The sequence below is a fragment of the Monodelphis domestica genome, chromosome 1 (assembly GCF_027887165.1).
Source record: "Monodelphis domestica isolate mMonDom1 chromosome 1, mMonDom1.pri, whole genome shotgun sequence".
In the NCBI taxonomy this organism is placed as follows: Eukaryota; Metazoa; Chordata; class Mammalia; order Didelphimorphia; family Didelphidae; genus Monodelphis; species Monodelphis domestica.
In genome coordinates, this window is record NC_077227.1 from 531564516 (window position 1) to 531578075 (window position 13560).

Consider the following 13560-nt stretch of genomic DNA (forward strand, 5'->3'; position numbering starts at 1 on the left):
TTAGAATATTCATTTACATTTGTTCATTTGTTTTTAGGTACCAATTACGACTATGTTCGTGAGTTTAAAAGAAGCACAGGCACTTGGCACCACACTAAGCCACTCTTTCCATCAGACCTTCGCAGAACTGGCTGTGCTGCCTTACGAATTGCAAATTGCAAGCTTTTCCGATTGCAGCTTCAGCAAGGACTGTTTCGTATCCGTGTTCCTTCTCCTTGAAGGCTTTCTTCTCATTGAAGGCTTTCTTCAAAATGGGATAGAAGCAAAAACCTGACACAGTGCACCAGAACCTAGCTTTAGACAAGGCAGAACAGAGAGAACAACTAAAACTTAACTCTCTATGCTGCGCTTTGGCATGGTAACTCTTGGGGGTTTATAATGCTTAAAAGCTTGAGCTTTAGCTCTTGTTGGGGAAGAAAATGACTATTCCAAAATAGCCTTAGGTGAATGAATGAACTCTTATAGTTAGAAGTTTGTGGACTGATGAAGAATCATCAGTATCAGGAAACAAAAGGGAAATGGAGATTAATAGAATGTTAAAACTAAAACACTAAGGTGCACTTTTCCCCAAAGTGAACTCCTTTCTGCCTAAGTCTGCTATATTAAAGTAGATGGCTTTGGTATACAGAAAATCTGTATGTAAACCAATGTCTCTAAGCATACAATGAATGCTTTTCTACTATAGTCATGCCCAGCTCTGCCCAACAACTTAAGGTCTGTGCTTGTGCCTGAGAGGGCAAATGTGGACCCAGGCCTATTGGTTACTAGTGCTCTGTCAAGAGAATCTATAAATATATATATCTAAACATATATATATATGCATATATATATATATTATGATCAGTTGCAACTAAGGTAATAATAGAATTCTGTCTTTTTTAAGCACTCCTACATGATTCAGGAGGCAGCCCTCATGAATTTAAGGAAGCTGCTGACTTCTCTTCTTATGCCAAGAGAAGACTTGAAATTATGAACATCTTTCATGTGATTTTTATTTCTGGGTTAGCATATTTGGAGTCATGAAGGATCTTAGTACATACCCTTCTTCCATCATCAGTTGATCTAAAATTTATTGGTTTGCAAGAAAAATATTGACAAAAAAAGTTGTTTCAGAAAAATAAAATTTAAGGCTGCTAGTTCTTAGGGAAATTGTTTAGGCAACATGTCTTGGGTTTAAATACCATGTTTTTAATGAAATCTTTATTCTAAAGCACATGAAGTCTTGTTTACTACTGTTTGATTTGAACACTATTTAGAATGTGTTTCTGTCTAAGCGCTAGACTCTTCCCAGTATTGTTCACCAGTAAGACTTCTTAGTCAAACTATGGTGGTGTGAGTAAAGATTGGCTGGTAGAATAAACTACCTACCTCAACTTAATTTTATTCTGTTGATAATATAACAAACTAAGCTTACATATCATGGTTGGGGGAAAAGCAAATCCTCTTCCCCTTGCTTTCCTTCTCTCTCAGAACCTCACCTCCACCCCACCCCCCCCCCAAAAAAATCTTTTGGTTAAGTAGAACTTTTATTTTATAATATTCTGTTTTCCACTCTTAACTCTGACATCCTCCATTTGAAATCAGGGGCTTTTTGATTGCTTCATAATCTGAACTTTATGCAATATCAAACTTTCTGAACAGCTTGATATATACTTGGTTTTTATTACTTTTTTACCATTTCTTTTTCTTAGTATATATGGCTACAAATTCTGCTATTGTCAGATCTAATTAGCAGGATCTATCTCAACATTTAATAAATGGTACACTTTGGTTATAAAATTAAAAGCAAAAGTTTCTTGTAGAAACTTTTTGCATGGCATGTTTATATGCTGTCATCATGCATCTAAAAAATTTTCCATCATGTTTGTCTGCCATCTAGCAAAAAGGAAAAGGTGTTTGATGTGCTTTTTTTTTTGCCCTCCTTCCATGCCTGTCAAAAGATAACACAGTTTTACTGAAATGGATTCAAGTATATGTCCTTTCTAACCAGGTATGCACTGTACAGACTGTGCCAAAAGAATCCTGAAGAAGGCTGTGTACAAGCACAGTAGCTTTCCCTTCTAGCCCTAAGATGTTTGTGTGAAGTTACCAGGTTTTGTATTTCACACTGGAAATTTATATGCTGCACTGGAGCCATTGGGCTGGCTTTGCTTGACAATAATGTATTAGGTAATTGTTTAAATTAAACCATGTTTTTGTGTTTTCCCCCCCTCTTGGTGTGTCTGAACACCAGCTGTTCTGTGCAAATCTTCATAATGATGTTATTCTTAAATCAAAGCAAGTCAACAATGAAGACACATTTCAAGTAAAGCCAAGAAGATGCCACAGTGAAGGAGTAGAAATTGCTTTTAAAATTGGATACTAGTTACAGAAGAAAAAATTCTCCAAAGATGATCTCCAGGCTGCAATATCTTGGGTCAGGTGCTTTTTCACCTCGAACTGCAGTGTTTGGCAAGTGTTCAAAAGTAGTAGTTGAGATTTATTTGAAAGGAGACTTTGGTATCTTTGATAAAAGGTACTATAATTTTTTAGTTCATGTATGTGTGTGATTTTCTTGAGTTTTTTAATGTTTCCCCAAACAATGGTAGGCATAACAATAGCAGCTCATATTTGAGGGCAAGAATCCCTTCAAAGGAAAAAATTCACAGGATTTTTTTTTTGTTCCTCACAATATTTCTGTGTTTGTGTAATTCAGTAAATTCATCTTATTTTTTTTAATTATTTCTTTAAAAAAATAGCTTACAAAGTAGCTACCCAGATTATGTAATGTTTGTGAAATAGACTTGCTACATGATCAAGTATGCAATAACCAACAAAAGCTGCTAAGTGCCAAACTATTATTTTAACTGTATATACAAGTACTGAAAAACCTTGTGTTGAAGTACAGGGATGTGTTTAATTTCATTATATTCTAAAATAAATAGTGGATTTTTTTTTTAATTTAGAGCTACTTCAGTATTGTAAAATAATTTTAACTTGTTTTATGCAAGTTGTGTTCAACATTCCACTTATGCCTTGAAACATCATCATATTGTGATTGATGTATTTTTCAAACTCCTTTTTCATTAGGGCACTTGTCCCAGTCATGTATATAGTGATTGGCAGCTGATAATAGGTCTTAAAATTTTAAATATAAACACCTTCGGGTAAAAGTGCAATTCATTTTCACAATCTCACCTAGAGAAGGAGAGTTATCTCAGGTTGTCAGAGTAAGTGTAAGTATTCAAAGGCTCTCCTTTAGGCTACAGTATAAATTAATTTTATTTTTCCTATGGACATAGGCTGTGGGAGAGAGGTATAGATATTTGTGTGATAGTAATGAGGGAAGGAGATTGTACTAGATGACCCAAGATGATTCTCTTCACAATAGATTTTCAAAGGAAATTTAAAAATTAGGATGAAGATACTTTTTAGTTTTTAAGGATGTTTATATCCTGTCAAGGGAGAGAATGAGTGTGTGTGTATGTATGTATGTATGTATGTGTTAGCTGTATGCATGCTTATATATTAGTTGGTATATGTTTTAGCATGTATGTTAACATTTACTTTAACAATTTTTAGTTCTGGTCTACATATGTTACCAACTTTTGGTGCTTCCAATTTACTCTAGAACCTACTATTGTTCACTTTAAACTGCTGTATTAATGAATAAGTGGGCAACAAAATCCATGTTGAGCATAAATAGTGAACACTGATAGGTTTTAATGAATTTGGTAGGTTTTTGTGTTTTCATTAGTCGAATTAAAAAGCCTTGTTTGCCAAGTAGCTATTGATGGTATGTTTGTGACAAAAAGAGACATACTATTTAGGAACTGTTCAGGAGTAGTATTTAATTTAGTAGCAAATAGTCTTGGAGAATTAGTAACTAGAAATAGACCTTGTTCCCTATGTCACAACCAAGTGAAAATATTCTGAGATGTGTTGGAAATAAGTGAACTTTAAATATTTGTTTTTCATTATTACACCATGTTGCATTATAGCATTATCAGTGGTACTTTTTCCAATGATACATTCAGCTTGAAAGTATCGTTATCTTAATTTATAAATTGGACTTGTCACCAAGGACAAATACTGTGTTGGGTGAGGTGGAGGGGAAAAAATACCCAGCTGGAAGTAGCAAAATCAACTTTTCTTGTTATTTGTGTGACACAGAGTATTCTCTCCTCCCTAGTACCCAAGATATCCATTATAATAGTGGTTATGCATTTAGGGAATTCCATTAACTTTGCTTCATCGGAATATCTGGTACATTTCTGCTGCAGCATATAAAATCCATAATCCAAAACCATTTTCACGAGAATGCTGAAAAGGATTTTATTAACCCCATTTAGTGGGTATCCTGGAGGGAGGGGAACTTGCTTATAACCAGGTTTCATACCCTTTTGAATTGTAAGAAATAAGCAGACATTTGTCTTTTGACCATTGAAAAGGAGCTATCACTATCAGAACCACGGGGTCCCTTGAAAATCACGATGAAGGGAAGGCTCTAGGACTGAGCAGATCCTTTTCTCTTCAGTTAGCTAGTTACCTTTAAAAATGATGGGAAAACAGAGGTTAGCCATTGAATGGGTAGCTACAGGTTCAGCTAGCATCCAAAAGGAATTGTCAGCAGACATCCCTGCACAAAATCAGCTAACCACTTACTGAGCATTTATTGCATGTGTGCCCCAGGAATTTTAGGAATTGTAAAGACAAAAGACAATTTTTGCCTGCAGGAAACTTAAATGACAATTGCCAGAGTGTCCTGAAAGAATATGTTTATTAGAAATGAGTGCTTATTGTTGGGCCCTAGATAAGTCATTTGGTTTTCTGCTTGGAAGGGCTTCCCTAGTAATGTAAGAAAAAAATAATGGAAATAAACATTTTGAAGTGCCTGTTTTATCTCATTCATATCTTAAAAGACATCTATTCTGTAATAGGGGGTTTACAATAGATAAAATGTCACACCTAAGAGTGTTGATCAAGATATCTTCATTGTCCCTTGGAGATAAGGGTTATCACTGTCATGCACATTTGAGAGGCCTTTCAGGTCCTAAAGAAATGACCTGCTACAAGTTACTATAAGAAGTGTGAGTCTGGAGCAGATATTAGGTGATTAAATTTCCAGTCCACTGATGTGGTCAGAAATTCCTAGCATTCTTGCACAGAAAGGGCCTGATAGGTCATCTAGTCCAACTCTCTTATTTTACTGATGAGGAAATTGAGATCTAGATCCTTACAGATAGACACAAGAATTGAACCAGGTCTGAAGTGCAGTGCTTTTTTTTTTTTTTAATACCTTGCTATTTTGCTTGGTTTTTTTAAATATATAATTATATGGTAAACATTTCTGTTGTAAAGAGTTTGGCTACCAAGTGTGTCTGCTGCCAAACTACCTGGATATTTACAAAAGCTCTCTTTATAATTTTGGGAAACTAAAATTTACAAATTAGCCATGTGTTTTTTGGTTTTGCCTCAGAGGGAGCGGGGGAAGAGTGGAAGAGCAAAATCCTCAATTGCTATACTCCATTTGCCTGATACATGTTGCTAATAATTGAAAGAAAATCCTGTCTTCTATTGGGGAAAATATTTTGCATGTTGTCTAACATTCTTTAAAAACAGTAGTCACAAATAAAGGAAGATTAAACTATTGCAATGATGATAATTACTTAGTTTTACAGTTGATAGTGAGAAACAGTTGATAGAAGCTTGTATTTAAGAAGATTGAACTGGAGATTAGTATTCTGTGTGCTATCAACAGTCACCCAAGATAGGACTTAACCATATCTACTATAGTTTGTTTGCTTGTTTGTTTTGTTTCAGCAACTCAGCTATTCAAGACAAAGGTAATACTATTTCTAATTAAAGTACCCCTTACTACATTTTTTATGTTTTGTTACATCATGATTGTCCATTTTAAACAAAAGTATGCTAAATAAAAAAGTTGGATTCTTATCAGTTGGACAACTGAAGTTTTCTAAATTTACTAATTTTAAAAAACATTCTAATTATTCTATAAGATTCAATATATGCCAACAAATGGAACTTTATTATAGAATAATTTAGTATCTATAAGCTTATTTTGAGTTTGAAATTTTACTTTTTGGGTTTTTTTAAAATACATAGTGTCCAACTAGAATCTGTCCTCTGTTTCCCTCATTGGTAGTGATAACTTATGTTCTGATAGATTTTTGAGCCTCCTATGGCCTTTTTTATTGTCACAAAATGAATTAGATGTGTTGAGAAAATAGAGCCTACACAAGCTCTCCTGTGATACCAAGTTAACTTAACATAAATTAATTTATATTTTCCCAGAAAAAAAAAGATTTGTGACAGAACATATTATTTCTTTAAGAAATTTTTTAAAAATATTTCATTATGGCCTTTAAAATAACTTGTTTCCTTAGTCTTTTCCATAAAATGCAAATGATGTAGAACTTTGGGCTTTCAGTTGTTTATTAAAGTTCTACTAGCAACTTCATTTTCCTAAATAACTAAAACTATGTATAGAATGCTTTATTATCTTTCCTGTCTAATTGGATGAGACTTAAATTTATTTAACGTTTATCTCTTCTTTATTGGAAAATTTCAGTTCCTGTGCATTTCAGTTTAAAAAATTATATCTTACTTGACATTCTATGAACTTAGATTCCTTTGATAAAAGTCTAGAACCAATCAGTGGGTAGGTTTGACTATTATTTCTTTAAGACTTATTATCTGTATTCTCTTTTTATTTCCTCTGAAGTGCTTATTTAGAAAAGCAGTTTATAACTGGTTAATAGGCATTTTAAGTAGATGTTTTCTTATCTTTATTTTTGATATAGGTATAGCAAGTAAAGTTGTTAAATATTTCCTATTTAGGAATCCATAAATTTTTTAATGAATCCATTTAAATATTTGGAATGATTTTGAAAATAGCTTTCAAAAACATTCAGATCATTGTCTGTTTTAGATATCTCAGCTTTAAAAGTGCTGAATTATCTGGTTTCTCTTTGTTTTAAAAATGATGTATTCTCATCACCAGTGCCTAGCACATAGTAAGGCGCTTAAGAAAATGTTGTTTGATTGATATATCTAAATCTTCCCAGTGGTTTTCATTGGCAATATGACTAATTTACTATAAATACCAAGGAAATTATTTGTGCTTCAATCTTCCCAACGTTTGTCAGTTTATCTTAATTTTGAGTTTAGTGCTTAAGAATGTTTGTTAACTCTCCTAGGGCACTACTTTTCCCGTAGGAATTGCCCAGATTAAAGCTATCTTGTAACTTAATGATTTAAAAGAGTTAATGTCCTCTCCCCTCCCAAAGTATTTATCAATCAAATAGTTTTATTAAGCACCTCCTTTGTACCAGGCCTTGGTTGTTCGATTGTTGATGGTACAGATATTAAAGTAAAATAATCCTTAACTTCAAGTAGTTTATATTCTTGGGGGGATACAACAGTTATTGGGGAATATTGGTCAGAAAAAGGAGCTTTGGTATAGACAGTCACAGAGTAATTGAGCAATAGGGCAGTTGGGGGTAGGGGAGGTGGGGGGAATACAATGGGGAAACAGAAGCAACATTTATTAAATCCTCTTTGTGCCCAGCACTGTGCTAAGCACTACAAATTTGAGCTAAAAAACACACAGATAGTTCAGAGCTGTTGTATATCCAAGTCCTGTAATACCAAATTACTTTACCATGATTCTATCTTATATAAATGAATTTTCTAAAAAATTAAACCTTACTCCTTTTGCTGCCAAAACTTTTATTTTTAATCATTTTGATGGAAAATTTTCTCATCTTTTATCAACTTCTCTAAATTCTAAAATTTTCTTTTCTTTCTGTAAAGCCTAGGTCTCCAAATCCACCTGAGACCAGAAGTGCAGGGCTATCCAATTCAGCATGGAGTTTAGACCTTTTACCTTCCTTTAGCAACCTTATGGCTCCCTCCCCGTTTCTTGGGGCTCATCATATTGATACCAGACATAGTGTGTACTCTTTAAATCCTTTAGTTCCGTTAGCCTATTGCAGCTCAGAACTCCCAGCCCCCAGAATTGTCAGCCTCCCTGAATCTCAGATTGGAAACCTAAAATATTACCATCTGTTATGTCCCATTACTCTTAAACTGTTAACATGATAACTTATTCTCCATTACTCATATTAGATTTGGGATAGTTTTTATAAAACTTATACTAAACTACCTCTCCTGCTGGAATTTTTTGAGCTATTGCATCCAAATTTTTCTATCCTTTGTTCTCCACTGGCTTGTTAGTACAATCTTTGTATTTCCAACTAGCCACCTTTTTTTCCTTTTTTTAATGCTTTTAATCATAAGAGTAAATCCTGTCTGTGTGAACTTCCTGGGAGTAAAATCCATGTAGATTATGGACTTTGTGGTGTTAGTTTTGTCAGCCATGAGCCTTTCATATTTTGCAAGTGTTTGGGTTGAAGATGAAGGATGTGAGAATTTCCCCTGGAAATATCCAAGGTGAAAAACAAGTGAGTCAATCAGAGGACCTTGATTTGAACCCATACTACTGTTTTCCCTCTGTATTGACCTTAGCAAGTCACTTAAATTTGCTGGGCTTCATTTTCTTCCTTTTTAAAATGATTGGATTCTTTTAAAATATTAGGTATATTTTCAAATTCTAACAATTTTTCTGCCCAGGAGAACTGCTTCAGCCCATGTTCTATAACATGGAAATTACATAGGATTAAAGGTAGGTTAAAATTTAAATTAAAAAATTAAATTTTTTTAGTTGCTTGGGAAGAGGAGACTGAATTATATCAAATAAATTACTTGAAGACTAGAATATTAAACATCTCATTTCCCAAACACTTTGTAACTGAGCAAAGATTATTTAGCTCAAAAGAGGCCAAAGATTTGTGAGTCTCCAAACAACAGCAAATCCACTTTGTCTTTAGTATTTTGGTCATATGATTAGCCTCATTGTATAAACAGTTAGATTTCCTTTATAGTTATCCATACCAACGTAAAGAACTAGTTTTTAGATTTCTGAAAAATATTAAGATTTAGAAATTTGGCAAAATGCTCAGTGTGATACTGTGGAAAAAGCAGTGGCTTTGAAATCGGAGGACCTAGGTTCAGATCTCAGATTTTATTATCTGTTTGACCTTTGACAAGCTACCTAATTTCCCTGGACCTTCGTTTATATAACGAGGGGATCTTAGTACAAGGAGTAAATTTGTTTGTCATCTTCCCCCAAAAAAGAAGTTATAACTTTTCTGTATCAATTCTTTCTATATTTGTAATATCCAGATTGAAGTTAATGGCTCAAAAAATTTTCATTTTAAGGTTGAAGAATCACAAAATATTTTAAAATTCTGATTTATCTGAAGAAATATAGATGGAAGGCTATTTTATATTGATTTTCTTTGTTTTTATACCATCTCTATTTCTTGCCCCTGCCTCCTGGGAAGCCATCCCTTATAAAAAATAATTTTCTTAGAAAAAAATTAAAAAGAAGAAAAATCAGGAAAACCAGTATGAACCAGTTTTTTAGGAAAAATGTTAAGCTGGGCAGGGAGAGAGGGAGAACCTCTTTAATTTGTCTTCCAGACAAAGATAATTGTTATTTTAATATGTGTTTTTTATTGTCCTGCCAGAAAGGTCTTCTTTGAACCCTAGTTAACAAATTACTTTTGTTCATTTATATACTTGTAGGTTTTATAGGAAACTTTGAAAAATTAATAACATTTGCTATTCAGAATATATATTCTCTTTGCATGTAATTTTTCTTCCTGGTTTTATTAAACCAAGAAGTCTTTAATCTTTAGTTTATAAAAGTGATTGCCAACACATTATCACTAACTACCAAGATGTTCAGCCAAATTATGTAAGTTCTTCCTTCCTGGCTTTCAAATATCTAAGAACACTAAATTTGGATTTAAAGTTGTAATACTCAAAAATTTATCTCCCTGAACAAGTTTCTGGGCTTCAGTTTATTCATCAAATAGAGTTGGACTAAATGTTTCTAAGGCCTTTTCCAGATCTCAATCATGATCTTAATGTTTGCCTATTGGAACTCATTAACAGCCACAAATGGATCGTAGTTTAGATATTAGTTTTTGAAGTTATCTTAAATAGCAATTTTGCTTATATCTTTTCTAATCTAATGCCTCGTGGATTTGAACATTTGCAAATCTGCTTATTTCTTTTGGGCCCATGGGATTGATAAATGGATTGTAAATTATATTATCCTTTGATAATTTTTCTAGAATCTTTGGAAGTTTCTGTGATCCTGTGCCTTGTCTTTAATTTTTTCATTTTGAATCTCATTGTTCATTTTTAAGATTTTGTAATTAAGAGGCTGTATACAATTTTCTACTTACACCATTGTCTTCAACAGGCTTTAGTAAAAACTTAGCATGATCATGGAGATAGTAAATTTACCAACTTAGAAAAACACACTTTAAAAATCAAGTTAGTTTACAGGAGCTTGACTGCCCTTTTATTTAGTGTGTGTTTTTCATTCATCCACTCTCGTCTTTTGTTTGATCTGTTCTGATTTTGTTACTCAGATTCCATTAACCAGAGATATTACTGAAGTGGTCCCTTTTGAAGAAATCAGCCCTTCCTTTAAAGGACAGGAGATTTTTTTTAGAAGTTTAAGGGGCCTTTTTAGAGGTGAAAAAGAATTATCTTGGACATTTTTCATGTCAGATTCATCTATTCCCTCATTCCCTACTCCTATACTTCAATTTTATATCTATCTCCCTTAATTGTTTGAATCACGTATCAAAAAGGCACTCTTTTAAGATTGACATGGCACAAATGCCTTAGAGACACTTAATGATATAGGCTTAGAGGGACTGTTGTCTGTCTACACAGACCTCTAGTTTTCAAGAGCTGACAGCTCACCCTTTTTCTCTGCAGATTTGACTTATCCAAGAATACAATGAAACCCCTAGAAACCCAAGCAGTTTACCCAGGCATCTTCTAGATTTCTTAAGCCTTTTGAGTTTATAAGATTCTTGTTCCCCAGTTATGTTCTCATACCCCAAGTATAACCTGGGAAGCTTTTGGAGCTACTTTTGGGAATGAGATGATAGGGGATAATCCAAACCCCATTGCTACATTCTAATAAGACAAGCATTCTTCATATCAGCCCACAGGCTAGCTACCTCAGCAAGTAGCCAAATGGCCAAATCCCTGTAAGATCTGCAAGTTTTCCTTGGGTCCACTAGATTATCATAATAGCATCTGCTTGATGCATGAAAATTGTCCTTGATGTGCATTGACAACAGATGCTATATATATAGTATACATTTACTTTTGCAGAAATACTGACTGTAGGGGGAAGAAGAGATAATTGATTATTTTTCATTATTCGTTTAGCTAACATTTGTTTTAAGGAATCAGTTTCATTCACATTTAGTTCTGAATAATAAACCTGAATCCAGACTTTGAATTGAGAATGAAATTATAATCTCTTCTTTATAATAAATAAAAGATCACATTAGGTGAAAGTAAGGGTCTTTTGTTTGTTTTACCTTTATTCAGAAGCGATTCTAGACTATAGAATAACATTTGGAGACTGATTCTAGCACATACACATACACATACCCAGACACTTCATGAAGATTTGGGAATATGGTGTCCTAATATCAAATGATTACATGACATAAGTGTATATCATCTATTAAGTACCACAAAATTCAAAGTATAAGAAAATGAAACTTCTTATTTAGATTAGTCATTCTGGAAAGTATAAAGTGACCATTAATAGGGCAGAGCAGAGAAGAGCTAATTATTATTGCTTAGTTACTCAGCAAGCATATATTATATAACTAGTAGTGTTTTTTTTTAATTGACAGAATCTCAGTTTTCTTTTTCCTTGTCTTTTTTTACATTTTACCCATTCTATACAAGTCATTCATTCTGTCACTTTCCTTACCCTCGTTTCTAATTACCAACAAAAGCAATTCAGTGTTTTTAAAAATCATACATTTGTGAACTGTGGTACAAGTATGCATGCATCTCAGTGGAATTGATAGCAGAACAGTTAGACTAGTTAAGAATCTCGTGTAGTGTTTTGAATTGTGTTTGAGAAACAGACATCATAATATTCCCCCAGCATTGTCCCATCCCCATAATGGGGTTGGTTACAGGAATCTTTGGCAGATCGAAAGGCCTCCTTTCTGGTGGTATGTTAATTGTGACCTGTAGTGACTATTGCCATTTATGAATGTAAATGAGAGCCATATGAGAGACTTGAAATGTGTAAAGTGGGTTATTATCCATGGTTGATGCATGCTCTTTTCCAGAAATGAGACATCCTACTGTCTTCTAAAGCAATTTTCAGTTCATTTAGACTCTTGAGGATCAGTAACTTCTCAGACCTTCTTGTTCTATGACCATGCTTTTCTTTTAATAATGCCATGAGGATAATATTTGCTAATATAAATTCTTAACAGATTTCATTCTGTCAAGCACAAATAAACCTTACTTAGTTTAATTATAATGTGGACATTTCTAATATGGGACAACTGAATGAATATTGGCTTTCTAAAAAGATTTATAGCTTTAATAAACTAACAGAATTCCAAGTTATAAGGCTTAGAAGCCTGTCCTCAGATGAAGTTACATTATGCATGATAAGATCATATTTAAAGAAAATGTGCAATTCTAATGGTATTTTGTGACCTACTACTGAAAACTGATTTAAAGGAGAAGTAATTATCGTAAGGTTAGTTTTTTGAAACATACATAGTTAAAAAGTTTAAAAAATAAAAAGGAACATGACCATCCCCAAATTTAGTTAGATAGTTGTCTCAAGAATTTCTCATCTGTTATTGGAACAACTGTGTTACTGGGCTTTAATTAAATGCCATGTTTCACATCCTGTGGTCCAAATTAGTTTAATTCATGGAATAATTGTCTATTCCTTTGCTAGTGTAGAATTGATCAAAATCAGAAGCGTTTTTTATCTATAATCTTTCTTGAATTGCTTTATGGTTTACAAAGTAACACATGCAAAAAGGTTATATTCACTTTCTTGGATTATGTAACACTTCATTTTGTTTACATGTTGAGTATAAAGTTGGGTAACTAAGGATAGTTCCCTTAGTTAAGCACTTCAACTGTGTTTGGGGGACTTTATTGCCATTGTCCTGTAATATTGTACCAAGGATCAGTGAAAGTGTTTTATCTTTTTTAATGTAGTTTCTACTGACTGGATTTTATAATTGTGAGAAAACAGAGTGTTGTATTTTGATCTGAAATTTGTGTATGGTAAAAAGTAATTTTCTTTTGTGTATTTGGAGGTTCATTTAAAACTTGAAATATTTTTAGAAGGGTACAGACCAAAATGAATTGTCTTAAAGGTGTTTAATAAACTAACTGATTAAAACTAATTGGCCAAGGTATAGTTTCTGGGATTTATGCTGGCTCTTTTTTTTAAAACAATGTTTTTAATCTGCCTTGCTCTGGTTTATTTTTGTCTCCTTTAATAAAATTAGTGAAAGCAATCCAACTCAGTTCATCTAGCGATTTGCTCTCTACTGTCTGGCCTATGGGGGAAAAAAGGATAGGTGACTTGGCAGCCCCTTGTGAATTTTAGATGTGCTCCAC

At 33.3% G+C, this 13560-nt stretch overlaps 1 protein-coding gene across 1 annotated transcript in view; it reads left to right on the forward strand.

The window, feature by feature from the left end:
* Window positions 1-13343, forward strand: part of GAN (gigaxonin) — a 74120-nt gene extending 60777 nt beyond the window's left edge. Inside the window, exon 11 of the mRNA XM_001371704.4 lies at window positions 38-13343. Coding sequence (XP_001371741.1) covers window positions 38-219 — 182 coding nt within the window. The 3' untranslated portion in view covers window positions 220-13343. The remainder of the gene's footprint in view (window positions 1-37) is intronic.
* Window positions 13344-13560: the final 217 nt, after the last annotated feature.